General features: G+C 41.7%; 1 protein-coding gene across 8 annotated transcripts in view; it reads right to left on the reverse strand.

The window, feature by feature from the left end:
• RPS6KC1 (ribosomal protein S6 kinase C1) overlaps positions 1-25,629 on the reverse strand; it is a 109,178-nt gene that overhangs the window by 20,525 nt on the left and 63,024 nt on the right. For 6 of the 8 annotated variants that reach the window (XM_088146796.1, XM_088146787.1, XM_088146783.1 and 3 more), the window contains 4 exons: positions 24,812-24,859; positions 23,106-23,238; positions 5,794-7,335; positions 5,433-5,522 (listed from right to left, as the gene is read on the reverse strand). In XM_088146796.1, coding sequence (XP_088002922.1) covers positions 5,433-5,522; positions 5,794-7,335; positions 23,106-23,238; positions 24,812-24,859 — 1,813 coding nt within the window. The remainder of the gene's footprint in view (positions 1-5,432; positions 5,523-5,793; positions 7,336-23,105; positions 23,239-24,811; positions 24,860-25,629) is intronic. The other 2 variants (XM_088146800.1, XM_088146794.1) reach the window with 1 other exon arrangement.

Here is a 25,629-nt window from a genome sequence, read left to right on the forward strand (position 1 = left end):
CCTAGAAAAGTTTGAAACCCCTGATTTGTATCACCTTAAAGTTTAGGAAGTCACCTTCATTAGGAATCAAGGGAATAGCCTGATAAATTATAATACTAAAATACTCAGCAACTTGCACTGCTGAAAAAGCAGTTGAACACAATTATAATTAATTATAATGCAGCTCTTCTTTATCTAGTGCTCTCTCATAATATAGAAAACTGCTAGCCCTCTGATTATAGACAACAGTTAATGGTAGGTTGCCACCTACTGGCCAACGTTGAGAAATCTCCCTTGGCAAAAGTTCCTTTAGGGCCAAAGTAGACATTCCAGGCAAATGTCTGGTGGTGGACATGGTGGTGGTGGTTTTTCAACCCAGGCACTGGTTTTCTTTATGGAAAAGCAACTTCAGGGGTTTAATTATTCCCATGCCTGCTGTTCCATTTTAAATTTCTCCTTACTACTATTACCACGCAGAATTTCAGAAATACAGGTCTCAAAAGCCATTGGAGGTAGCAATTTACAGGTGGAAAATAGCAGGGTTGGAAAAGATTAAATGGAGTGCTCTTCAAGTTCAAAACATCTTAAGATTCTGAGCAATGCATGGCTCTTTTTTTAACAAGGGGAGAATTTGTTCTTTCTGCCAGAAGACAATCTTCCAAAGGTGTATATTTGGAATATATGTTTAAAAATGAATTGGACTAAAAGACTACATTACTTTTCCCTTCTGCAGTTAGAAAAACAACATACTTTCTTCAGAGTGTTGTTTAAAAACAAATGAACTTAGGGACATTATAAGACAGAGGACCGAAGCCTTACAATCCATCTGTGCTGGAGCATCATCCTCCAACACATAGCTTTTTTATGAAAAACACTATCCCTGAAGTTACTCTAAGGAAAAAGTTGCCTGCCCTTTAAGACTGTAAGAATGGCTTTGTTGTGTCAAAGCAGGATCTCATTCCTTCAATTTTTCTATCTCCAAGAACATTTGCCAGGTGTTCTGAATGTTCTTAAGATGACCGTGGAGGGAATGGTATTTGAGGATGTACTACATCTTGACAAAGAGATTCCCTTTTAATTGCTGTTATCTAATAGGACCAGATCAAGCTGTCCTTTGCAAATGTCTGGTCTTTTTAAAGATTCAAAGCAAATTTCTCACAAAATCCTGGAACAATTACTGGCATTTTTCTGTCTAATGGTTTATCAGAACAAAAAACAAAAGCAGAAGCAGTTGTTGTGAAGGTGCCATGCTTATAAAACCGTGAGAGGGTTATAACTGGGCTGGCATATTTTGTGTTAATGTTACTAGGGTCAAGGTCTTTCCTATCAACCTTCTCATTCTGCATACAGTCTTGACAGTGATAAGAGAAGCATATAGATCTGGTCCTTTTCCTGTATGCTAATCAATGTATCATGGAAAATTGTGTGTCTTTGCAAACACAATGCTTGGTTCCAGTAGATAAGTTCCTTGCTTATTACAAATGAAAAATTCTTCATCTGTTGACCTTACTGGCTTCATGCTCTTCTTTTCTTGACTTGAAATAATCCAGTTTCCCCCTAGCTGCTGACCTTCAGGCATGCTGAGGAATACCAGGCTGAGGAAAGCTGGAGCAGAATCACTCCCCATTTTCTCAGCATGATCATACTGGTTTCCTACTTGCCTGATATTTTGATGCATAACTGCAATTAACTCCAGATACTGTAAAATATGCCCATCTCTTGTTTACTAATCTAGAGGGATATTCTCCCATTCATATTTTGGGCAAAGGCTGTTTCGAATGGGAAAAATGTGCAAGGTGACAAACATCATGCCATACATTTTCATTCCTATACATTTAACATGAAAACATAGATATATCTTTCTGTGACACCTGGGGGGGAGGTCTCAGCAGGTGACAGCACCGAGCCAGCCTTGGCTGAAAACACTAAATAGGGTCAGACTTGAGTAGTACCTGGAGACGACCAGGAATTCTCTGGGCTGTAAAGAAAGTAGCTTGAGAATTCAGAGACATCCTGGAAAAAAGGAATAGCAAATCACTGCAAGAAAACAACATGGACGTGAAGTGATATCGTACCACATTTCTTGTCAGGAATTCAAATAGTGGTTCTCTAATCCAGCACAGGGTTCTACTTTTTAAGGGAGATCTATGGGCAGACATCACTATTAGATTATGCTGGAGCACTGGAAACTAGCAACGGATACAAGAGTGCATCTTGTGCCAGAACTACGAATAATCAGAGTAAATATTGTTGGTCTTTTTCCTTATTGCAGTACTTCAAAGTCCATTAGGTGAAAGTGTATATATTTACGAAGCCGTGGCTGATAGAACAAACACTAGAGAAGGACGCCTTGCTTAATAGGTCTTGATCCTACATCAGAGAGTGAGGGAACTTGTGAGGGAACTCTAAGAGTTTGTTAAGCTACAACTCCCAGTATCCTCATCGCAGATCATGCTGACTGGGGAAGCTGGAAGTTGTAATTCAACAACATCTGAAAGTCACAGGTTCTACCTGTTCCACATAATTTGCACTCCGTCCAATACTGCAAGGTGGGAGATTTATAGATAATGTCTTCTGCAGCATGGAATGAAATATTCCCAAATACCATATTCAAATATAGGATCTGATGCAAAATCTACCTAAACCTCAGTATGCAATAACATACCCAGCTTTCCTGTCACATTTGTGACTATCTATCTAAAAAGTGACAGATTATTTTCTCACAGTTAATCTTACGTTATATACAGTACATCACCTTAATATTTAAAATAATATTACTTAAAATAATGAATATTACTTAAAATAATAAATATTTTCCCAATCATTGCCCCCCCCAAGTTCTAAAATAGCATTCCCCTGGAGATTTGACTTACAGCAATATTACTGGAATTTAGGAAAACAGACAAAACCTGGTTATTTCAACAGACCTTTTGGGGGAAATGAATTTAGATTCTTCCTCTCAGTTCTTTACCTTATAGGATTTTAAGGTTACTCAGCACAGGAATGTTAATTATTATGTTAAATTTGTTGATGCAATGTTTGCTATTTATCTGATTTGCACATGGTGGAACTATGAGCCACTCAGAGTCACTCAGCAATTTAAGCAGCATATATGTCTAGAAAAACAAATAAATAAATATGGCAAGCATGCAAATGTAACCTGTATTTTAAAAGAATAAAAGCTCCAGAGACTAGAATCCTTTACAGCAATACTGCCTCAACATGTTGTGTCCTATTCCATAATGGTAAGACTGCAGGATAATTACAGTATTGCTATGTATCAGGCTTGCACATCTTTTAATTTCTGTAAAAAAAGCAGAAAACATAACTTTTTTTTCCTGGGATTAAAGCATCCTGCATACTCAGAAGGACAGGATTCAGCCCAGTTTTAGTTACTGGCAAGGCCCAAGAGAAAAATCATAATTCACATTGCTTAAGAATCATTTTTTTAACTACTTTAACATGATGCTGCCTTCTCTAGGTTTATAATTAATTGAAATTTTATGAGTTCAGTATTGATTCCAGATTTTTTTATCTTAAACAAGCTACCTTACTTTTATGAAACTACGAATCCAGTAGATTCACTCACACAGAAACATAAATACTGTTAATAATGCTTTTTTTTTAAAGATGAGAGCAAAATAAGGGGCAACAAATCAACATCCAATTCTACTAATTAGGGGACAGGGACAATAAAATTAAGACAGATGATTCAACATACTCCTGGTCACATGTGTTTTTCATGTATTCAGGCCTACTTCTAGAGTTATGTGCAACTTTAAAAAAAAAAACTTAACATTTAAATATACATATTTCTGAATATATTTTCTCACAACATAATTTCTAAACATATTCTAACCCTAATGAGTACAATTATATTTTATAGAACTTTAAATAGAGCATTGCATTAAAACTGAAAAATCTGAGGAACAGAAATATTCCAATCTGCAAATGAATTCAGAAGTTGTGCATCAAGTCAGTTTACAGCAGAATTCAAACAATTTTATAAAAATAAAAGCAACTGAATTTTATTTAGACATTGAATTAATAAAACTTCATCAAAAAGTTCTGTTAAGTCAATTATGCCTCCCAGAGGACCAAAGGCCTACATCCTGATCTATATCGCCCAATCAGTGATGAGTTCTCAAGTAAAAGTAGTCCTTCAGACTATCAGGACTCAAACCACTTAGGATCTCAAAATTACTTTGTTTTGGGCTTGGAATTGAACAAGGAGCAATATAGAATATGACCTCAGCAAAATTATTTAGCAAGCGTATGTCAACAGAGGCTTTGGGGAGAAGCCTCAATATGGCTCCTAAAAATCTGTTCTTCCTTGAAGCAAAACATTCCTCAATCCAGCTGAGATTCCTCCTGCCTTCTATAATCTAAAACAGTACAATGCAAGACACAGATTGACAATCTTAGTGAAAACTATGACTTTGATACCAGAGGAACATCCTCCATAATATCACCATAAAAAAAAAAAGCTTTAAGAAACAGCAGTAGTCCTTTTTGAAGGCCAACTGACTTACAGTTATATTCTCATTATCCTGGGCTTGGTTCTGGCTACATTGTTGCACTTAATTTCTTCTGAATCCTTATAAGTGAAATCAATGTATAACAAATTAATTCTGTTGAGTCAAAGTAAGTAGCAATATCTAGGTGGCCTTAACTGATCTCAAAAATGATGAGAGGATTGGACCTAGATAGTACTTGAACTGAGAGACCACAAAGGAATCACAGGGCTGTAGATTAGGCTAGGAAGTTTTTTAAAAATGACTACCCACTTTTGTCTTGTTGCCAAGAAACATGAACATGTCTATGTAGTCTCCATGAGTCACACTCAACCTGAGGGATAGTTTATTTACTTTTATATGCTATCAGTTTTGGTGAGGCACTTTTACTTAATATAATCTTAATCCCTCTTACTAACATTAGAATGTTAAATATAATGAAAATATGTTATTTATGCACTGCTTACTGGGACTCCCTTTTTACTTGTCCATATTCAATATTTATATCCATAGTAGATTTAGAGCCAAAGTTAGATAAGTGTTTACTGGACATTCTCCTGTGGAAGATACCATAATAGGTGGATACAAAGGAAAACCTGTACAAACCATGATACATTTAACCCCTCTTCATTTCAACAACAAAAAGTTTCCAGAACTCTGTACACTTAAATAAACAGATTTCAAAAATCTTTATGCATTCCTGTTACATCCAACTTTGATAGTGAATTCTACTTCTAAACAATGTACAGTTATTAGTATATCATATTCCAAAATAGCATATGAAAAGCAAAAATAAAAATAAAAATAAAAGTGTTAGCAGATACTGAACAGCTTGTATTCCCAAGAAACAGAGAGGGTGGAATGGGATGAAAGCTCCATGAGAAAATGAAAGCTGCTAATCTGTTTTCCAAGTGAAACATTTGAGGTGATTGCTCTAACCTGGGGCACAGTACATTCTCTCTATGGCATCGTTGTCACAGGAATCTTCAACCTCACTCCACCTGCTAAAATACGTTAGCTGAATGTGTCCTAAAAACAAAACGACAGGAGAAATCAAAACATTTTTCCCTTCCATTTTATGCAGAAGTGAACTGTAATTACTCCTTTTGTAGCTAAAAACAGTATCATTAAGAATAATGGCATCATTAAGTACTAGAAGCTATTACTGGGGGTGAATTTGCTGCACTGATAATGAAGCTCTAGACAGGAAATGAAGATACTAATTACAAGATAAAACGCCTTCTCAGTTAATTGGAAGCAACAGCGAATAAAAAGAAATGCATTTGCAAAAGTTCCTGACCTCGATCATTCAATAAGATGTTGTTTGGGTTCAAATCACGGCACACAATTCCTTCTCGATGCAAGGCATCAAGGGCTACAACCATTTCAGCTGCCCATCTTTGAATACAGCCCTCAGGGAGGTAAAATCTGGAGGTTAGTGCTAATCTCTCATCCAAGTCCTGAAAAAAACGATGTATTTCATTCTCTCCTCTGCTCTTCACACCCAACTCTTTGCTTTCTGCTTTGTATGACAAAGAAGGGGCTGTTCCCTCTTCGTTGTTTTCTTCAGCATGATCAGAAAACAGCAACACAGCTTCACTGTCCACGTCTAAGCTGTCTTCTGTAACATCTACTTGTGTACTGGAAACCAAGAAATTCTCCTTTACGCTGAACACATCTAACAATGATGTTGTTGCTTCTCCAAGTTCTTGAAAGGCCGTCCTGTCCCCAAAACCAGCTGGGTCACTAGCAGCTGTATGGAATGTCCTGACTGTTTCCTGATTTCCTTTGTGTAGTCCTTTTGATTCTTCTTCCCTCAAATGCTCTACCTTTTGCTCAAGCACTCTGCTTTGTTCTGCACTGTTATTCAATTGCAAGACATCAGGAGTTTCCAAAAGTTTGCTTTCCAAGATGTCTCCATTCTGTTCCATCAGCTTTGTTGGCCCATCCACTGAAGCTTCTTTCATTTGCTCCATAATGCCTGGCAAGTTGACCAAAAGGTCAGGTCTCCCTTCATCAATACTACCAACCTCATCAAAAGCTACATCCTTAAATGATATCACAGGCACAGAGTCATTAGAACCCCTGCTGATAGTATCCTGAGATACAAGGCTTAATTTGTTTTCTATGGCTTCAAGGCTCTTATCCTGATCTGATGTGGGAAAAAATGGTTTAAAAGATTCTGATTTTAAGCTATAAAGTTTATCTCCAAAATCAAGCCCCAGAAGTTCACTGGTGCTATCTTTACTATCAATTCTGAAAAATTCCATGGGGCTCTTCTTGGATTTATTTAACGACTCTGATATCATAGTAGGATTAACCGTTTCTGGATCCACATCATCAGCAAAATCTTTTATTTCCTGACACGTGAATGCAGATTCCAAGTTCCCAGTGGCAGCTCCATCTTGCGCTTTGACGCCTCTTTGCTCTTTGGTAATGAGAACATTATCATCTGATTTCAGGACAGATTCCTCATTTAATGAACCAGGGTCAACTTTTTCTTGACTGTATTCATTGCATAATGTTAGATAACTTGTGGTGCATTCTTCCTCTGAACTAGACCCAGAGTCAATCCATTTGGGAGAACTTTCCTGACCATCTTCTTGATTACTACTACCATCTTGAGAACTTGGGGTAAGACTGGTCTGCAGTGGTAAAACCTTTAACATATTGTCCCCATTACTTCTTCTGGAGCCAAGGCTACTGCTGATATCCTGAGGACTAGGACTTGCCTGATGCAAATGTATTTTGGTACAGCTGGGTTTCCTGGATTTAGGGGCTTCAAAGCTTTCTTCGGGGCTCCTGTTCAAGAATTTACTAATGTAAGACCAAAGCTTGCCTCCTGTGAGAAAAAAGAAAGTAACCAAAATTAGTTGTATTTCATGTAGTGCCTAACTACGGCAGAAGGTATAATTATATGTGAGGTATTAACACTGGTGGAAGTTGCTATCCCACTCTGGTCCTCTAACAGTATGTAATGATGTACTAGTATTACAACAGCACTAACCTGATGTTTCTGCATTTTTATACCATCCATCATCTGCAACAGCAGAGTGATATTTAAACATTCTAAAATGGTTTACAATGAAAGCAATACAAGAACCTCACCTTTAGTAATAAAAGGCAGGAAATAACATAAAATATACATTTCACATCAATCAGCTTAAAAAATGTTCAGAATGCCCAAATTTGTTTGTTTGATTGGTTGATTTCTAAAGTTGCCTTATCACCAAGATTTTGATATAACACCCAATGTAACATAACAAGGTCTGGCTCCAATTAACTGCTCCCACTGAAGTTAAGGGACAGTATCTATAAGCAAAAGGAAGATGGGTTGTTTCTCTTCTTCTACTTCAATCACCTCATGTGCTCTCAGAAATTGCTGTGGGAAATGGGGTGGGGTGGGCAAGGGGAATGTTCCAGATCAGAAAGGGGAAAAAGTCCCACAATATAATTTTGCTCATACTGTACACAACACTGGATCTTCTCTAATGTCAGTACCATTTGCACCTCCTTCTTTCATATTTTCCTACAATTCAGTGAGCAAAGAAGGGTCTCTTCTGATTACAGTATATCAAAACATGAACAGGCTGATGTAGGGAGAGATACTGTCCCCTTTCATATATTTAGATTATAAACTTGCAGATGTTTAATGCGAAGTCCTTAAATTAGGTTCAAAAGTGAGAGGTAGAACATACACTCATTTACAGTTAGAGTAATAAAGTTTTACTTTCTGTATTAGTAATAATCTTGGTTGCCATGTTTACCATTAGCTGAAAATTCCTAATATCAAAGCACATCTGGTGACAAGTGGGCTACAGGACTCAGGACTGTTGGCTGAGCAAACAGGGCCAGCAGCTGCAGGACTACTGGAAGAAAAGTTGTTTACCCATTGCAATTATATGAAGACTGAAAACAAAGAAATAATGATCTGCTATTACAAATCAAGTCCAATGAGAAGAGGATATCTGAAAAGACTGCATCAGTTCTGGAAAGAACAACATCCAGAATCAGAAATAACAGAACAGAGGTTAGCAGATCAACATCAATTTATAATACAAAATAAAGTATTCAATTTATAATACAAAATAAAGTATTCACAGAACTGGAAGAACTGCAAAGGTCTACCCAGGACAAAGAAATCAAAGCCTTGCCAGAAGTAGCTCACACTGTAGAGGCAAACCAGGGAAAGTCAGCAGTAGAGGAAGCTAGCATAGCTACTGAATTGTTTTCATTCCCAAACCAGGCACCCTCTCCTCTGCCTTCTCCTCAGAAAGAACAAAGCCCTCTAACTAAAAAACAAGAGGAATTGAAACAAAGAATAACTGAGCACTGAAGCTAGTACACCATGAATGGTTACTGAACACTGAAGAGACCAAACTGGCCTATAAGAAAGACCACAAACGAAGAATAGAAATGAGACATGGCAAGGCAAAGTATTACATGGCCAGTCACAAAAAAACTAGCAAAGCAGATAATAACAAGACCTGGCAATGGCTAAGAGCAGGAAAGTGGAAGAAAGAGACCAAGGGGCTAATTCTGGCTGCACAAGACTAAGCCTTAAGAACAAATGCATACAAAGCCAGAACTGAGAAGACAGTGTGAGAAGGCAGGGAGAAGTGAGGGCCTCAAACGAACCATGTTTGCTAGGGGAGAGCGCTGTGCACCATGGGGCAGCCTTGGGGGGGGACAGCAGGAGGGAGGAAATACTGTAGGCAGAAGGCACGTTCGCACCAGAGTGAAGAGAAATGGCAGGGGGCGGCTGTTGGGTCAAGTGGGTATTGCAATGTGTATTGCGCTGATTGGATTAGGAAAGTGGAATGTCTGCGGTTTTGCGGTTAATTAGCGGCGCTCCGGGGTGGTAAAAAAAGGTGAGATTGTGAGCCAAGCCCTCTTAGGAGGGGGAGGACAGATAAGGGGTATAAAAAACCTGTCAGACCTTGTTTCGGGGTTCCTCCATTGCTGCGGGAGGGACCCACCTTTGCAAACGTGCCCAATAAAAAACTTCTGTCTACTGGACAACTGAACCCGTGTCTGTCGTTTTCTGACAAAATTGGCGAGCCAGCCAGGAGTCCTCGACGTGGACCGGACTGTGGGGAACCGGTGAGTAATCGGCCATAACACCCCGTTGAGGTGTCTCCCGTTTTCCCCGGAGTCGGGTCCGGGACGGGACTCCAATCGCCAGTCAGACAGAAGTAAAGAGGAAGTCGGCCGACGAGGGGACCTCCGGGAGGTCTGGTAAGTACAGCCTACCCATAATCTCGGGGAGATTAGTGTGGTTACGAGGCGTTGGACGCCGCAAGGGGACAGAAGAGTCCGGGACCTTCTGTAAGGTGGGAAACGTAGTCAGGAAGGATGGGTAAGGCGCAGAGTAAGAGTGTAAGGCCAGGGGCCAATGGGAAAAACGCAGTAGGGGGAATCCCCACGGATTCTCCATTAGGACAATTGTTGCAACAGTGGGAGACACCCTGGTTGTGTCCATTCACCAGGGGTCTGGAAAAACCGACCATGATAACTTTGTGCACTAAAGAATGGCCAAAATATCCACTAGTAGACCCCGAATTCCCCTACCATTGGGATACTCTTGGAATCCCCAGTAATTACTGGGTGACCCAACTAAAAAAAACTACATTGTGGAGCATAAATTGTTAACCCAGGATGTAGAAGTCTGGTTCCATGTTCATTGGGAGGGGCCTCGACCCAAGTTAGCCAAAATTTTTGTCCAAAAAGAACAGGAGGATGAGGAGGACCTCTGGCTGACTGGACCCCAATGGGGGCCGCCACCTCCTCCTCCTCCTCCTCTTCCTACCGCTCCCCCTCCGGCACCCCCACCCTATCCCAGGCTGCGGAAAGAGCTGGACCAGCTGAACCAAGACATCCAGAACTTGCCCTTTATTCTAAGGTCGGCCAGTGCCTTCCCCGTCCTGGAGGTCCCGAACGGAACGAACGCACAGGGGGTGGCCATCACCAGTTACATAACGGTTCCCATCAAACCCAGTGAGTTGAGGGAATTAAAAAAAGACCCTCCCTCGTATGCAAGAGGACGCCCATACCGCCGCCAAACAATTGGAACTTTTTCTCGGCCCGGTGGAATACTCCTGGGGGGAACTGAATTACATTTTAGCCCACCTCTATACGCCAGAAGAGAGGGGTCAGATTCGGCGAGCCGCGCTCGGGGCTTGGGAGCGAAGGAATGCACACGTCCCGAGGGCCCCAGCCGCGGATACTAAATTCCCTCTGGCGGACCCAAATTGGAATCCCAATAATGCTGAACATCGGGAGAACATGAGAGGAGTTTCCCCCTGTACGACTAGGGGGGTCATGGCTCCCCAACCGGGACCCACGGGGAAGCCTTGGTAAACATCACGGTGGGTCCCACCGGCGAGGAACGGCAGTTCCTCGTGGACACCGGAGCCTCTCGAACATCGCTGTGCCAACCGATCCCAGGGATTGTGAAATCCCGGGGCGCGTCGGTATCGGTGATGGGGGTGGGAGGCTCTCCGGTCAAGGCAGACGTACTGGAGGGAGTGAGACTGGAGTGGAATGGGAAGGAGGTAACTGCAGATGTGTTACTGATCCCACAGGCGGGAGTGAACCTGCTGGGAAGGGATCTAATGGGTAGTCTAGGAGTGGAGTTGTGGAATGTGGAACAGGCAGAAAGGATGTTTGTTGCGGGAGGCGGACGTGGAGGTTGTGAACCCTGAGGTATGGGCAGGGGAGGGGGCAGCGGGTCGGTTTCGCATCGCCCCAATTAGCATCCCCTTGAAACCGGGGGTGACGGGTTTGCGGCAAGCCCAATACCCACTGTCCCGGGATGGGAGGCGTGGGCTGAAGCCCATCATAGATGGGCTGAGGCGGCAAGGGCTGTTGGAACCAGCTATGTCCCCCTTCAACTCCCCTATCTTAGCTGTGAAGAAGAAGGACAATAGTTACAGGCTGGTGCAGGACCTGCAGGAGGTCCCGCTGGAGGAGGGTGAGGTCTGATTTGTGGATGGGTCTAGCCGAGTAGAGCAGGGGCAAAGGAATTCAGGGTATGCGATAGTGGCAGCGGAGGGAGAGACAGTAGAGAAGGGGGCACTACCAGCGGACTGGTCGGCCCAGCTGTGTGAAGTACACGCTTTGAAACGGGCACTAGAGTTGGGAAAGGGAGTGTCCCTCACCATTTACACAGACTCGCGATACGCCTGGGGAGTAGTGCACACTTTCGGGAAAATTTGGCTGGAATGGGGTTTACTCACAACTGCTGGGAAGGAGGTGAAAGCTCGGCAACTGATAGAGGGGATGATGGAAGCTCTTCAAGAACCCAACAGGATTGCAGTGGTGCATGTAATGGGACATCAGAAGGGGGACTCGATGGAGGCAAGAGGGAACCGACTTGCTGATCGAGTAGCAAAGGAGGCAGCGGAGGGTGTCCCCATTGCCATCATGATTGCAATCCCCCAAATAGAAGAACCTCTGGCTTGGGCGCCGGGGAAGTTGGACGAGGTGCTGCTGGAAAGGGAAGGTTGCAGGGAGGAAGCAGGTCGTTGGGTTACAATTGAGGGGACCCCAGTAGTGAGCCGTGCTGACATGAGGGGGATGGTGGAGAAACTGCACGAAGGGTCTCACAAGGGGGTGCAGGCTTTGGTAGACACTGTAAAGCCGTGGTACTGGAGCCTGGGGGTTCGATGGGAACTCCACACCCCTTGGCATCCTGACTCCAGTGGGAAAGTGGAAAGGGCCAACGGGGTGTTGAAGCAACATCTCACCAAACTGGAATTGGAAATAGGGCTACCTTGGACAAAGACACTTCCAGTTGCCCTGCTTCGAATGCGGACAGCCCCTCGCAAGGATGTGGGGGTCTCCCCGTTCGAGCTGATGATGTGAAGACCTTTCCTGGCTCCAATGGGAGAGCCTATCCCCGAGCTAAAGGATGCCTTCCTAAGAAAGTATCTCTTGGTACTGTCACAATCTCTCTTGTCTCTAAGAAAACAGGGACTCCTCGCTCAACGGCCCCCTTGCTGGAAGACCACCCCCCCCACAAGCCAGAGGATTGGGTCCTGATAAAGACGTGGAAGGATGAGAAGCTGAAACCGTCTTGGGAGGGACCATACCAAGTTCTCCTGACAACTGAATCAGCGGTTCGGACCCGACAGGGGGGTTGGACCCACTACCATCGGGTTAAGCGAGCTCCCGACCCCCGACCGTGGACTGCCCAACCGGGAGATGGACTCAAAGTAAAACTTAAAAGGAACTGAACTAAGGCAGGGGAGGAGATGACCAACATAAAGGCTTGCATCCAGGTTATTCTGTTATGTCACTGTTTAGATGCTCTATAGCACAGCTCTAACAACAATTTTTTTGTAGAATTGGCACAGACAGCTTTGAACAGCTCAACTTTTTGTGTGGGGCAACTCTTGACTGTGAATGGTGTCACTTCCACCTGTTTCTTTGGAATGCCCATCAGCTTGGAAGCATTGAAGAATGTTACTCAGATAGCGAATATTGATATCACTGGGGATGATCCCCCGTGAGGGGGGGATGTTCTATCATTTTGGGTCTTCTCCCATACCAAGACCCTGGACTAATCAAAGGCAAATGGCTCTAAATCTCTTGGGGATAACCAATGCAACTCAATGTGTATATTTCAACAATACCCAGAACCGTACCCACCCATTGCCCTCAAAAGGTCCTGCTTTCACTTGTGGAGGGGTCTATAATATCCCTTACGCTTCAACCCCTCTAAACCTACCTAAAGGTTTCTTTTTGTTGTGTGGACATGAAGCTTATACCTACGTTCCAGCCTATAGTTCAGGGGGCCCTTGTGCCGTAGGGCGCCTGACCTCTCTATATGCCCTGCCTCCGATGCAAGCGCACCCATCAAAAGAAAAAAGAAAAAGGGAGCTGCCATCTGCTTGTGAGAGTGATGTGACACTCTTGTCCGAAACAGAAGCCATGGCTCTGGCCTTCTCCTTAGTAGGGGTTCCTGCACTAAGCGGAAGAACTTATCTGGACCTAAGGAAGGTGACCTGCCTCCTGGCTAAAAGTGTCAACCTTACATCCTCTCTCATTGCAGCTCTCACTGAAGAAGTCACTGAGATCAGGAGGGCGGTCATTCAAAATTGGATAGCTATAGACTATCTCCTATTAAGGGCAGGACAAGGCTGTGAATCTTTTCAAGGTCTTTGTTGCTTTAACCTAACCAACAATGAGAATTATACTGAAGCAAAACTAGCCAAGTTGAAGACCTTAGCCTCTCGCATATCCGAGGATCCAGAGGGATGGAATTGGTCCTGGCTCACTAGTTGGTTACCTAACTTTGCTTGGTTAAAACAACTTTCTGTGCTAGCTATTGGCTTCATTGCCTTACTGGTCCTAGTAAGTTGCTTAATGCAATGCCTCCCTGCTTGTGGGAATTACCTGACCCAGTGTGTGAAGCCCCGGGTCCGGGACGAGGGAGCAATCCTGTTAGCCAGGTTTGAGGCCCAACAGAGGCGTGAAAAGAAAAAGGGAGGATTGTGAGAAGGCAGGGAGAAGTGAGGGCCTCAAACGAACCATGTTTGCTAGGGGAGAGCGCTGTGCACCATGGGGCAGCCTTGGGGGGGACGGCAGGAGGGAGGAAATACTGTAGGCAGAAGGCACGTTCGTACCAGAGTGAAGAGAAACGGCAGGGGGCGGCTGTTGGGTCAAGTGGGTATTGCAATGTGTATTGGATTAGGAAAGTGGAATGTCTGCGGTTTTGCGGTTAATTAGCGGCGCTCCGGGGTGGTAAAAAAAGGTGAGATTGTGAGCCAAGCCCTCTTAGAAGGGGGAGGACAGATAAGGGGTATAAAAAACCTGTCAGACCTTGTTTCGGGGTTCCTCCATTGCTGCAGGAGGGACCCACCTTTGCAAACGTGCCCAATAAAAAACTTCTGTCTACTGGACAACTGAACCCGTGTCTGTCGTTTTCTGACAACAGCAACAGACAGCAAATGCTGCCTCTGCAAAAAAGCTGAAGAAACAGTGGACCACCTAGTCAGCTGCTGCAAAAAGATCACACACACTGACTACAAACAACATGACAAAGTAGCAACAATGGTGCATTGGAATATCTGCAAGAAATCCCATTTGCCTGCAAGTAAGAATTGGTGGGACCACAAAACAGGCAAAGTAATGAAGAAGCTAAAGTGCTCTGGGACTTTAGAATTCAAACAGACAAGCACCTGCCACACAACACCCCAGACTTAACAATTGTTGATAAGAAAGACAAAAAAGTCTGGATAGTGGACATTGCAATACCTGTGGAGACAGCAGAATAGAAAAGAAAGAACTGGAGAAAATCACAAAATACAAACACCTGCAAATAGAAGTAGAATGACTATTACAAAAGAAAGCAAAGATAGTACCAATAGTTATAGGCTTTTTAGGTGCAATCCCAAAACATATGGAGCACCACTTGGACCACTGGCATTGACAAAATCACCATCAGTCAGTTGCAAAAGGCAGCTTTACTTGGAACAGCTTACATCCTGTGACGATACCTTTCACACCATCAAACAACATCTACCTATCCCAGGTCCTTGGGAAGGACGATAGGTGGATAAAAATGCCAAATCTAAACATCTGGCTGTGTGACTAGCAATAATAATGTTGGGACCCTGTTTTTTTTCTCTCTCTACCCCCCCATAAAAGGAAAAATAAAACCTCTATTGGGGCACCAGTGTCAATCCCCTCATCTCCATATCACATACACATATCTACTCCATGGATAGGAAGGACATCCATAGCCAATAAAGATCACTAAAGATAGTTTGTCACCCACATTCCTGCAAGTGTTTTGTCAATATCCTGAAGCCACAGGTCAGCTGACTATCACCTCAATTTAGACCTATCTTATGCTTTAAGTAAACTATGAGCTTGAAGTGGAATGGAAGGCAATGAGAGCCTTATTTATTGCTAACAGACTGCAATTAAAAATGTGACATTTATACAAAACTAGAAAAAAAACATAGAAATAGCTAAAGACATTAAATTAGACATGAACTCCATGTTCATCTGGACTTCTTTCAGCTCACAGATGCAGTTACACATATTTATTAAATAGATTTTAAACAGCTAAAGCATAAGAACATAAGAATTGCATTGGATAATACCTAAGGTCCACAAAGTCTAGCAAATGCTTTGTCAATATCCTGAAGCCACAGGAATATAAGTCAATAAGTCAATAACCTGAAGCCACTAGAAAAAACGCAGAAACAGCTAAAGACATTAAATTAGACATGAACTCCATGTTCATTTTGACTTCTTTCAGTTCATAGTTGCAGTTACACATATTTATTAAATAGATTTTAAACAGCTAAAACATAAAACATAAGAATTGCATTCTTACACAAAGTCTACAAAGTCCACAAAGTCTAGTGCTGTGCTGTTACAATGACCAACCAGATGTCACTGGGAAGCCCACATACATAATGGGCACAAAAATACCTACGGTGGTGGTTATCTTTAACACCCAGCTCTTCTGGAATTCTTATGGTACAATAACAGACAAATTAGAGTAGCCTTAATTTTCATGTAGCTCGGTATTACCTATTCCAGCTGGTATTGGCTCTCTAGCTTTTTAAAACAGATCTTTCTCATTACCTGCTAGTTTTCACTGGAAATGCTAGGGCTTAAAGCTATGGCCTTCAGAATGTAAAACATGTGTTTACAACTGAGCTATGGGACTTACACCAGTAGAAAACAAAGTTTTACCTGCAATTACATCTGTTTGCGTCCAGCTGTTGTTTATTCTGGCCTTTTCTCTCCATGCTCCCTTTTTTAAATAGCAATCTTTTTTACAGTCCCCCCAACCTAAAATTAGGTTTTAAATTCCTGGAGATAGGGGATTTGTGTTTAGTTCCATAAAGTGATAGTGCCTGGTAAATTATTATCACCATCCTAAATGTATTTCTACAACCACTTTGGTGTAGTGGTTAAGGCACCAGGCTAGAAACCACAAGACTGAATTCTAGTCTTGCCTTAGGCACAAAGCCACTCTCTCTCAGCCTAGGAAGAAGGCAACGGCAAACCACTTTTGAAAATGCTGCCAAGAAAACTGTAGAGCCTAGTCCAGCCAGTTGCCAAGAATCAACACTGACTCGAAGGCACACACGCACACACGCACACACAAGCATTTCTAAACTCTAAGTTTAAGATGCTTTCTGAAACCTGTCATTATTTTATCAGTACCCCCCAAAGTCTGAGAGGGTGCTGATGCAACTATTTGCAAAAGTGAACATTGTAAATAAAAGAAACCTTCCCTTTCTACTATGGTGTATACCTTGGTGCAAACCACAATTAATCATTCAAATAATCATAAAAATTCAAATATTCCTTCATGTATTGCACAGAATGGCAATAAAATGCAAATATGCAAAGAAATGTTTTTTAATAGTTGTGCATGTTGAAAGGGGGAATCAACAATGTTATTCTTTTCTCTTTTTTTCCCAAATGTCCAATTTAGGTCACAGAGGAGCAATATTTCCATCTGGGTATATCATTAGGTCTTTATAAATGACACACTAATAATCTTTTTCATCTTATACTGCGGTAGCTAAGATTGAGTAAATGCATTAGCCAATGTATTTGATTATTGGCCATCCATTATCATGTAAAATTACTCATAATGGGAGAGGGGGAAATCAATTGATTCAAAGAACTTTCCATAAGTCTGCACCCCTGCCTTTCAATTATTTGTATTCTTTTACAATAAAATTTCTAATGAGCACCAGTTTGAGGCATGCTTCTCTCCATGTGGTTCTCAGCTTCCTTTATTTAATTTTAGCATCACAACCCTTCTGTGAAGATTACTAATTTGATTTCTATTTACAAATGGAAAACTGAGGCTGGCACTTCCTGGCACTTCCATCATCCAAACTCTGGATCTTGATCTAGTGTTATTTTGTGACATACATGAGGTCCTCAGATATGCAAAGTAGGGGATATTCCATGGCTATAGGATGCCTCATCTCACAGGATTATAGAGTTGAAAGAAAACAGAGAAGTCACCTAGTCCAACCCCCAACCAATACAGGATCCATTATAATATATCTAATTAATTGCCATCCAGCTTCTGTTTGAAGACCTCTAATGAAGGAGAACCCACCCCATCATTGGGCAGCCTGTTTCAGTGGTAAACAGCGTGTACAGTCAGTAAGTTTCTCTTCATGTCTAGCTTCAACCTTCTTCCTTACAGTTTTAACTTACTGGTTCTGGTCTTGCTATCTGAGGCAATAGAGAATAAGTCTAAATCCTCTTCTGTGTGACAACTTTTGAGATATTTGAAAACTGCTATTATATCTCCCCTTAGTTGTCTTTTCTGTAGGCCAGTTATACCCAGATCCTTTAACTGTTCCTCACAGGGCTTGGTTTCCAGACTCTTCTCCACCTTGATAGCTATCCTCTGAACTTGCTCTAACTTGTCACTGTCCTTTCTGAACTTCAAATGGGAGCTGATGAGGGCAGAGTAGAATGGAACAATTACTTCCAATTATCTGGACTCTATGTTGCTGTTACTGCACCCAAGATAGCATTTGCCTTTTTAGCAGTTGCATCATATTGCTGGCTCATGTTTACCTTCTGATCAACAAGAACACCCTTTCACATGTACTACTACCAAGCCATCCTATACTTTTCCTTACATTTTCCCTACCCAATACAGAACTCTACAATACCCCCAGTTAAATTCCATCCTATTCATTTCATCCTGCTGGTCAAGTCTCCCTACATCTTTTTGGAATCTTCTCTCTTTCATCTAAAGCAAAAGTCAGCAAACTATGGTCCACAGGCCAAATCACGCCTGACACCTGTTTTTCTACAACCTGTGAGCTAAGATGGATGGGTGGGCAACAGATTGCCAGGCCTGAGTCTCAGTCAAACTTCCAGGGTGAGGGGCAGGGCCAAGGGGTCGGGATGTGGCATTTTGGGAGGCAGCAGCAGCCTATCAGTAGTTTCCTGGGTGGTGGGCCAGCACCATCCAATGGAGCAGCTCTCCTTCACCTGTAGACTGGCCAGCTGCACCTGCAGAGGTGGGGCAGGATCTGGCCCTTTACAAAAAGTTTACCAACGTCTGATCTAAAGTATTAGCCACCCCTCCCAATGTTATGTCATCTTCAAAGTTTCTAAGCATCCCCTCAACTCTCTCATCCAAGTTATTGATAAAAACACAGAACAACCCAGGGTCCAGGCCAGTGCTGTATGTCCAAAGTCACTACATAAAGAGGGATTTGACCTGACATAGAGCATGTGATATAAAGCTTGGCACACCAAAACAAAAGTTGACCAAATTCTGATGGAGGCAGACTGTGCACAACCATTGCTTAGTCTGGGAGTGCTCAACAAGCCTGGGGCTGGGAAAGTGGGCAAACTTTTTTGGGCACTGTAGATTACAAAAATGGGGTAATGACAAAGCTGGGGGCCAAGCACCTTTTTAATGATTTTGGGGAGATTTGAGGGTGGTACTGTTGGTGGCAGCTTTTTGATAAAACAGTTGTGTAAAGCCTATTGGAGGCTTAACATAGCATCCTATTGTTTATGTTAAGTGACCTTGCCACCAAATTTTAGTGACATAATCTGGGGTACCTTCTGGGAACCACAGAAAAGAAGTTGGGCTACCTTTCCTGACTCAGAATTTGAGGGATTTAAATACTAATCAATTACAGTGTTGACAAAATTAAAATATGGAATAGTTGTTTTCTGCTCTTGGGGCAACATATGATCCTTAAGACTCAGGGGAAAAAGCTACTAAGCATTGTCTGCTATAGAATTAGTGTTCATTAACAGGAAACACCATCATTTTGAAATTTCTTGTGTGCTTTCCAGATTAATATGAACTCCAACTCATTTACATTGAAAAAGATTTGACACTTCCCAGCAGCCACTTAAGTTTAAGTTTAATCTCCATCAAAATCCTTCCTTCAATGTCCCTTAAGACTATTTTTGAAGCACCTGTTTTTACCATTTCTGGCACTGATACCACTAAGGAGCAGTGAAGCTTCAACATGTCTTGCCAAGTGCTTTGTGACAAAACTAACAGATACTTTATGAATGTTCTCACCTTTAACAAGCCATTTACTACATAGTAACGTGGGGGAGGCTTGTACTGGATTCAGAATGATGTATGAAAAAAGAGGAAAACTTTTCATTCCTGACCCTTATTTCCAATGGAGGTGTAACCTTTTAGATTCTGGAAATCCAACTTAATATTTTGACTGAATAGATGCATTCTGCAATTGTGGAAAATGAAGGAATGGATGAAGATAGAAGGAATTAATCTACAGTTGTTGGACATGTAACTGGAGCTTGTCCACCTCCTACTCCTATACAACTTTTTCCAGATAGCAATTCTGTTAATAAGTATGGAGGTAAAGCCTACCATGATAAGTTGGCAACTTAAATATTTAAATATTGGCTTTAGTTGCAGTGACATAAGTAACATGAGGCATCACTTCACTGATATGCTAGTGCCAAAGAAACAGGCAAGTTCCAGTGTTTCCTCACTAGTAACCTTGGTCATCACAAAGCTATGGTTTCTATAATGTTGATACAAGGGTAACATGCTAAGGAATATTGAAAGAGAAATGAGTGAAGAACTTCTTTCTCCCCTTGTATGTCCAACTATAGAGAAAAATTTGGGAAACTGGCAAATTCTCTCTATAATCTTGGATTACAATCTGAGATGAAACCATGATCTCCAATTCTGGGCTATAGGGAGCAAGGCCAATGACCAAGGCCTGGGAAAACTGAAGGCCAAAACATTTGTAGGTAACCAGACTATCTACCCCTCTTCCTAATAGATTAAAGGAAACATCCAAATGTTGGTGTAGGAACTATTTACCAACCTGATCTGTAATACAACCCGAAGAAAAAGGGAAAAGAAGAAAGGAACTACAACACAAAGAGTCACACTATTTTATCAGACACTTAAAAGGCCATATGCATCTGGATTCTTACTCCAAATCTTGCCTTATATCCATTTGCTCCATAGAGTGGAATTAAAAAAAAAAAAAAAACCTTGCATGAACAAAGCTAATTTTTGCCACCTAACCAGTCAGCAACTTCATATTTTTATTTATTTGCCACTTGTTCCCTGAACATACCATTAATTTCCTACCCCAAAACACTGAAAGTAGGCATACCTCAAAGTACCTCTTTGAACTGCTATCCAACGTCATTGGCTATTTTCTTAAAACACTGGATCAGAACAACTGTATAATTATAAAACTCAACAAAAGCATTTGCATTAAAAGAGAGTTTAAAATATTTTGAAAGGATATTAAATATGTTTGTTTGATTACAGTAGAATTCATTTCTCCTTCACTAAAGTATTCTTTTGACTCCAAATTTCAGTCTAATGCAGAAATAGGGAGCTTCGGGGCTCCAGATATGCTAGATTCTTACTCTCATCAGCCACAGTGACCAATAAGGAGGAAGAAACTGGCATATAACAACACCTGATGGGTTAAGTACCAGTTCTAACTCTATGTCAGGCTTCACATCTGTGCTCAGTGATAAATCACAGGTCTCCAGATACAGATGCTTAGTCTGGCTCTCAGCTGAACTGAGAAGACTCCCATATGTGATTTGGCTGAATTAGAATCCTTTGTGCAGACAAGATTGAAGCCTCAAACACAACAGTTAGTTGCCCTTTGTACTACGATGAAGTCAGAGACTTATATAAACCAGCTTTAAACTTTAGGCCTTTTCCTACCACCCTTCCAAATGAACATATTTGGTGGATCACTTGGTGGCCTTGAGCAGTTGGGATTTGTTTCCACAATGGACCACTGAGGCTGAGAATCACTGGTTTCCATCTCTCTAGCCTCAGCCCTTACACCCTCTCCATTTTGAGAAAAGCAAAAGTGATCTGCAGTGTGCTATCTGAAACAGATTGTACAGTTCATTTTTACTGTATCTGTTTTTAAATTCAGACCAGGTAGGTCAGCTTTTAGTTAAACAGAATGCTCTCCCAAGAAAAGAGAAGAAAACCTAAACGCAAGATTCATATTCTGAAGTAAAGTGCCTCTGACTACCAAACGGTGGAGCCAGAGGAAGGCCACTGCCTTCTCTGACTAATTATGGGATTTGCAGAGGCATTTGGTTCATAGGTTTAACCGAGCATTAATGCTTCTTCACCTGGCAGCACAGAGACAAATACTTGGAGCAGTCCTGCAAAAACAGGGTTTTCTAAGAACTCTACCTCTCTCCATTTTACTTCTCACCTTCTCCACACCAGCCACGCAATGGGTTTCCCTGCATTCTGTTCACACAATGGAGCCCATCCTAACTGGGCCACTATGATTTTTAAACAAATGCATTTTTTAAAATAAAAGGCAGCAGGAAGTGACAGACTCTCAAAGACTTCTGAGGTGACTGGAGACCTGTCAAATTCTGAGCATCTCCCACCAGCTTACTACCATTTTTACATCAGGTAGCTACAGAATGGGTCAACTGCATCACGTAAACATAGTGTAGTTCCCAAAATTGGAAATAGCACAGCAAATCCCCACAGAAGCTGTTACTAGCCAAAACTGGGCTCAAGTCCATTCATCCTGATATCTTACCATGTGACTGAACACAGGCAAAAGGGTTGCTTACTTGCCTGTAGGTAAATCATGTTTATATGAGCCAGGCCAAACAATTAACTCAACTTCCTCACTGAGCCAAAACAGATAAGTTATTCTCACAAGATAACTACTGTTTTGCTAAAAAAATAAACCAGCAGAACTTCAGGGGGGATCAGAAAGAAACTCCACTGGTGACAATTAATGCTTCTCTCCCCAATTCATACTGTTTACTTCAGTGCAAGCAAAGCCCTTTTGGAGAGTTTCTCCCCTTTTCTTGAGAAACCATTCTGCTTAACTAAAACCTGATCTAACTAGTCTGAAGGTCTACAATCAAAGCCCCACCCCTTGCACATGCATGACCCATGGGCACCACTGAAGTAAACAGTACCTTAGTGGGCCACTCTTGCCTCTCACATTCAGACTGGATCTATGGATTTGGGGATGTGCATTCACAGTCACCAGTGGAGTTTCTCTCTGACACATACAAAAACCACACAAACATCCTTCCCCATCTAGATCAGGACTACTGCAGCACCAACCAAGACTCTCAGCCAGATAAAGGGTCCTCTTTAAAGAGAATTTCCCTACAGTTATTACTTGTGCTAGGAGCATCATATGGGGTGGTTATTTGAAGCAGAAAGGATTTGCAAACACAATAAACAGACCAGCCTACCACTTCATGGGACAAATATCTACCACATTGTTCTATTGAAAAAGGACCTTAAGGAAGAGTTTGGTCTGTGTAACCTGAAAGCTTTACACAAAGAGGTCCAAAGGGGAAGGCAGCTGCTTTGCTGAACAGTGGAGCTACAAGAATTTTAATGGGATGTAAACTGTTAAAAGCAACAATGGAGCATAACAAAGGGCATATATGCCTCAACATCCTTTGCAGCTGTTGAGACAATTCCCAAATTTCTGATTCAAAAGATAGACTTCTAACATCTGGATGTCACCAACTAAAGAAGCAGAAGCTTTCTTTCTCCCCCCCACCATCTCCCCCGCCTCCCCTACCCTTCCCACAACGCATTTGAATCCACAGACCAACCTTCTGCATAGTGCAGCACAAGGAAGACCGATTCCTCTGAGATGATGTACTTGTGCAGAGCCACCATGTTGGGCACGCTGCGGGGGATGATGGTCTTTCTCTTCCTGCTGCATTCGCTACTTTTCCTTAGACCCTGACAGAGAACAGAAAGGTCAGTTGTACCCTCAGTTGCCTTTGGAGCATGCTGTGCTCTGTGCTTATCAACCAAACTAATCTATCCAAGTTACTCCAGGCTTCAGAGAAACCACTCATCTGCTGTTCTGTGCCCCTCAGTCCCCTGAGGCCCTGCTGATGGCATCTGGCGCACATCCAGAGAACAGAAGATGGCACAAAGCTGCCATTAAAATCAATTACATGGGTCAATGTTTTCATTAGAATCTCTCACAAACCAAGTCATCAGAATGACACTCAGTTATTTCTCTATGACCTTTTTTCCCCCAGATATCTCTTGGGGGGAGGGGCAGGGAGGGCAGGGGCTGTGCTTTAAGTATCAAAGCAAACTGTTAAATCCATTCACATTCCAAAGGCAAATCTTGCCCCACCTTCAACTTTATGGGCTGGAATATGCATATTTCCATTAGATTGAAGGGAAGATAGAGTGATGATATGGTTAGTTTCCTGAAGGTGTTATAGATTTCTAAAGATGGCACACACAAACAGTGAAACAACTTATGAAAGAAGCATTGCAGATAAATAAAGTGGGGTTGAATTACTGAAGATCACAATCACTTTTCACAAGACCTTAGGCTACTGCTGAAAACAAATCAGCTCTGATTCTCTTCCTCCTCTCAGCAATGTCTAATGAAACAAAAATATGCATTACTACTATGCAAATGTTCCAACTAACCCTGCGCTTTGTTTAGTGACCTAACTGTACTCATTCAGCTTTATTAGATGATATTAGGAAATGGAGAAAGAGATCCAAGATTGTCATTCTCTCATCTCATACACTGTTTGTGCTGGCCTTGTCATCATCATGCTGCTTCCAAACTTGCAAATTAAAACAAAGGCTTCTTCAAGTGGAAAAATATTATACAAATAGGAGTAGAAAACTCTAAAGCAGTGGGGGCCCCAACATATTGGCAAAAGCATCAGGAAGGGGGAAAGCTGTGTGATGCATCCTTTACATGGGGAGTGGTTTTCCAGATATTTAGAACCACAACTCACAGCAGTCTCAGCCAACGTGGCCAACAGTGAGGAATACTAGAAGTTGTCATTTAGCAAAATCTGAATCACAAAAGCACAATACCGTGGGATAGGGAAACAAAGAAAAACAACAGCTATGCTTAAAACTCCACAAATGAGTAATGGCCCCTGAATTATCCTCTCCCACTCATTGTAAACATGAATAGCAGCAACACACTGCACTACAAGTACTGGGAGAGAGTGAAGAATTACTTTACTGTCAATATTTACTACTCCCAGTATTGAACTGACCTAGATATTTCAGTGGAGAAAATGTAAACTGTGCCATGGTACACTGACTGTAACAACTCCCTTTTCTTTGATGGTCAAAGCAAAAATAAGTGTTGCCAATAGTAGAAGCCATTTATCAGTTCTGTAGACTGCCACTGAAGATTAACGATCAAAACACAAACTCCACAAACCTGACTGATGACGTTCTGGATTTTGTGGACTGAACTGTAAGCAGTGGAAGACAGGCCCCCACGGGCACAGGGAATGATTTAGGAAAAATAACGACTTACCTTCAATATGTATGTCTGTTGTGTCCTAGTATCCATTACAAGCAAAACCTAAATGAAAGAAGTAACTGAAATTAATCCAATTTGTAGGAATTTTCAGTTATCAGTATTAGTATTTCCCCTCTACTGATCAGAAATGTAAGTCTCTAAAATGGACCTGACAGGGGGAATATACGCAACAATTAATTGTCTTTTTTATAAAGATATGATAGCTGCAATGCTTAATCAATGAATCAATTAGACTGATTATTTAAAAGTTAATCAGTAAGATTGTCAATTAAAAATCTATCCCTAATTAGCAGAAGCATATTTTAAGCAGTTAATTATTTTTAATGAAATACTTATACGCACTCAAAATGGAAAGCAGAAAAGGCATGCCCCTCCTTGTTATCTCATACAACGCACATGCCTGTGCCATTATTTAAAAACAAAAGGATGATGTAAAAACAAGAGAGCTTTTTACCTTCAAAATTATGCTTACCTGCAAATTTATGCAATTCCAAGAATAGTTCATTGACAAATCTTGTAAGCTTAATCAACTTTTTTTTTCAATTGCATGAAAGCCATGGAAGTTTGCTATCTATTCCTATTCTTTGGATCCAGCTTACATGCAGGCCCAGAATTAAAGTTGTATGTACTGTATTGTAAGGCAGAGCAACCAGCACTGAGTTTTCTTGTATCAACTCACTTCATGCAGAACTCTTGAATGTAAACAAGATGGAGTGTGGACTGACAACTTAGATGTCTTTAAAAAAGCTTGGACTAATTCATGGTCAAGAACTATCCATGCCTATCAGTCAACATCCTGTCTCAGTGCCTGG

This window comes from Python bivittatus, unplaced genomic scaffold (assembly GCF_059951505.1).
Source record: "Python bivittatus isolate LINGU-HERP-01145 unplaced genomic scaffold, Pbiv_v1 ctg000020_np1212, whole genome shotgun sequence".
In the NCBI taxonomy this organism is placed as follows: domain Eukaryota; kingdom Metazoa; phylum Chordata; class Lepidosauria; order Squamata; family Pythonidae; genus Python; species Python bivittatus.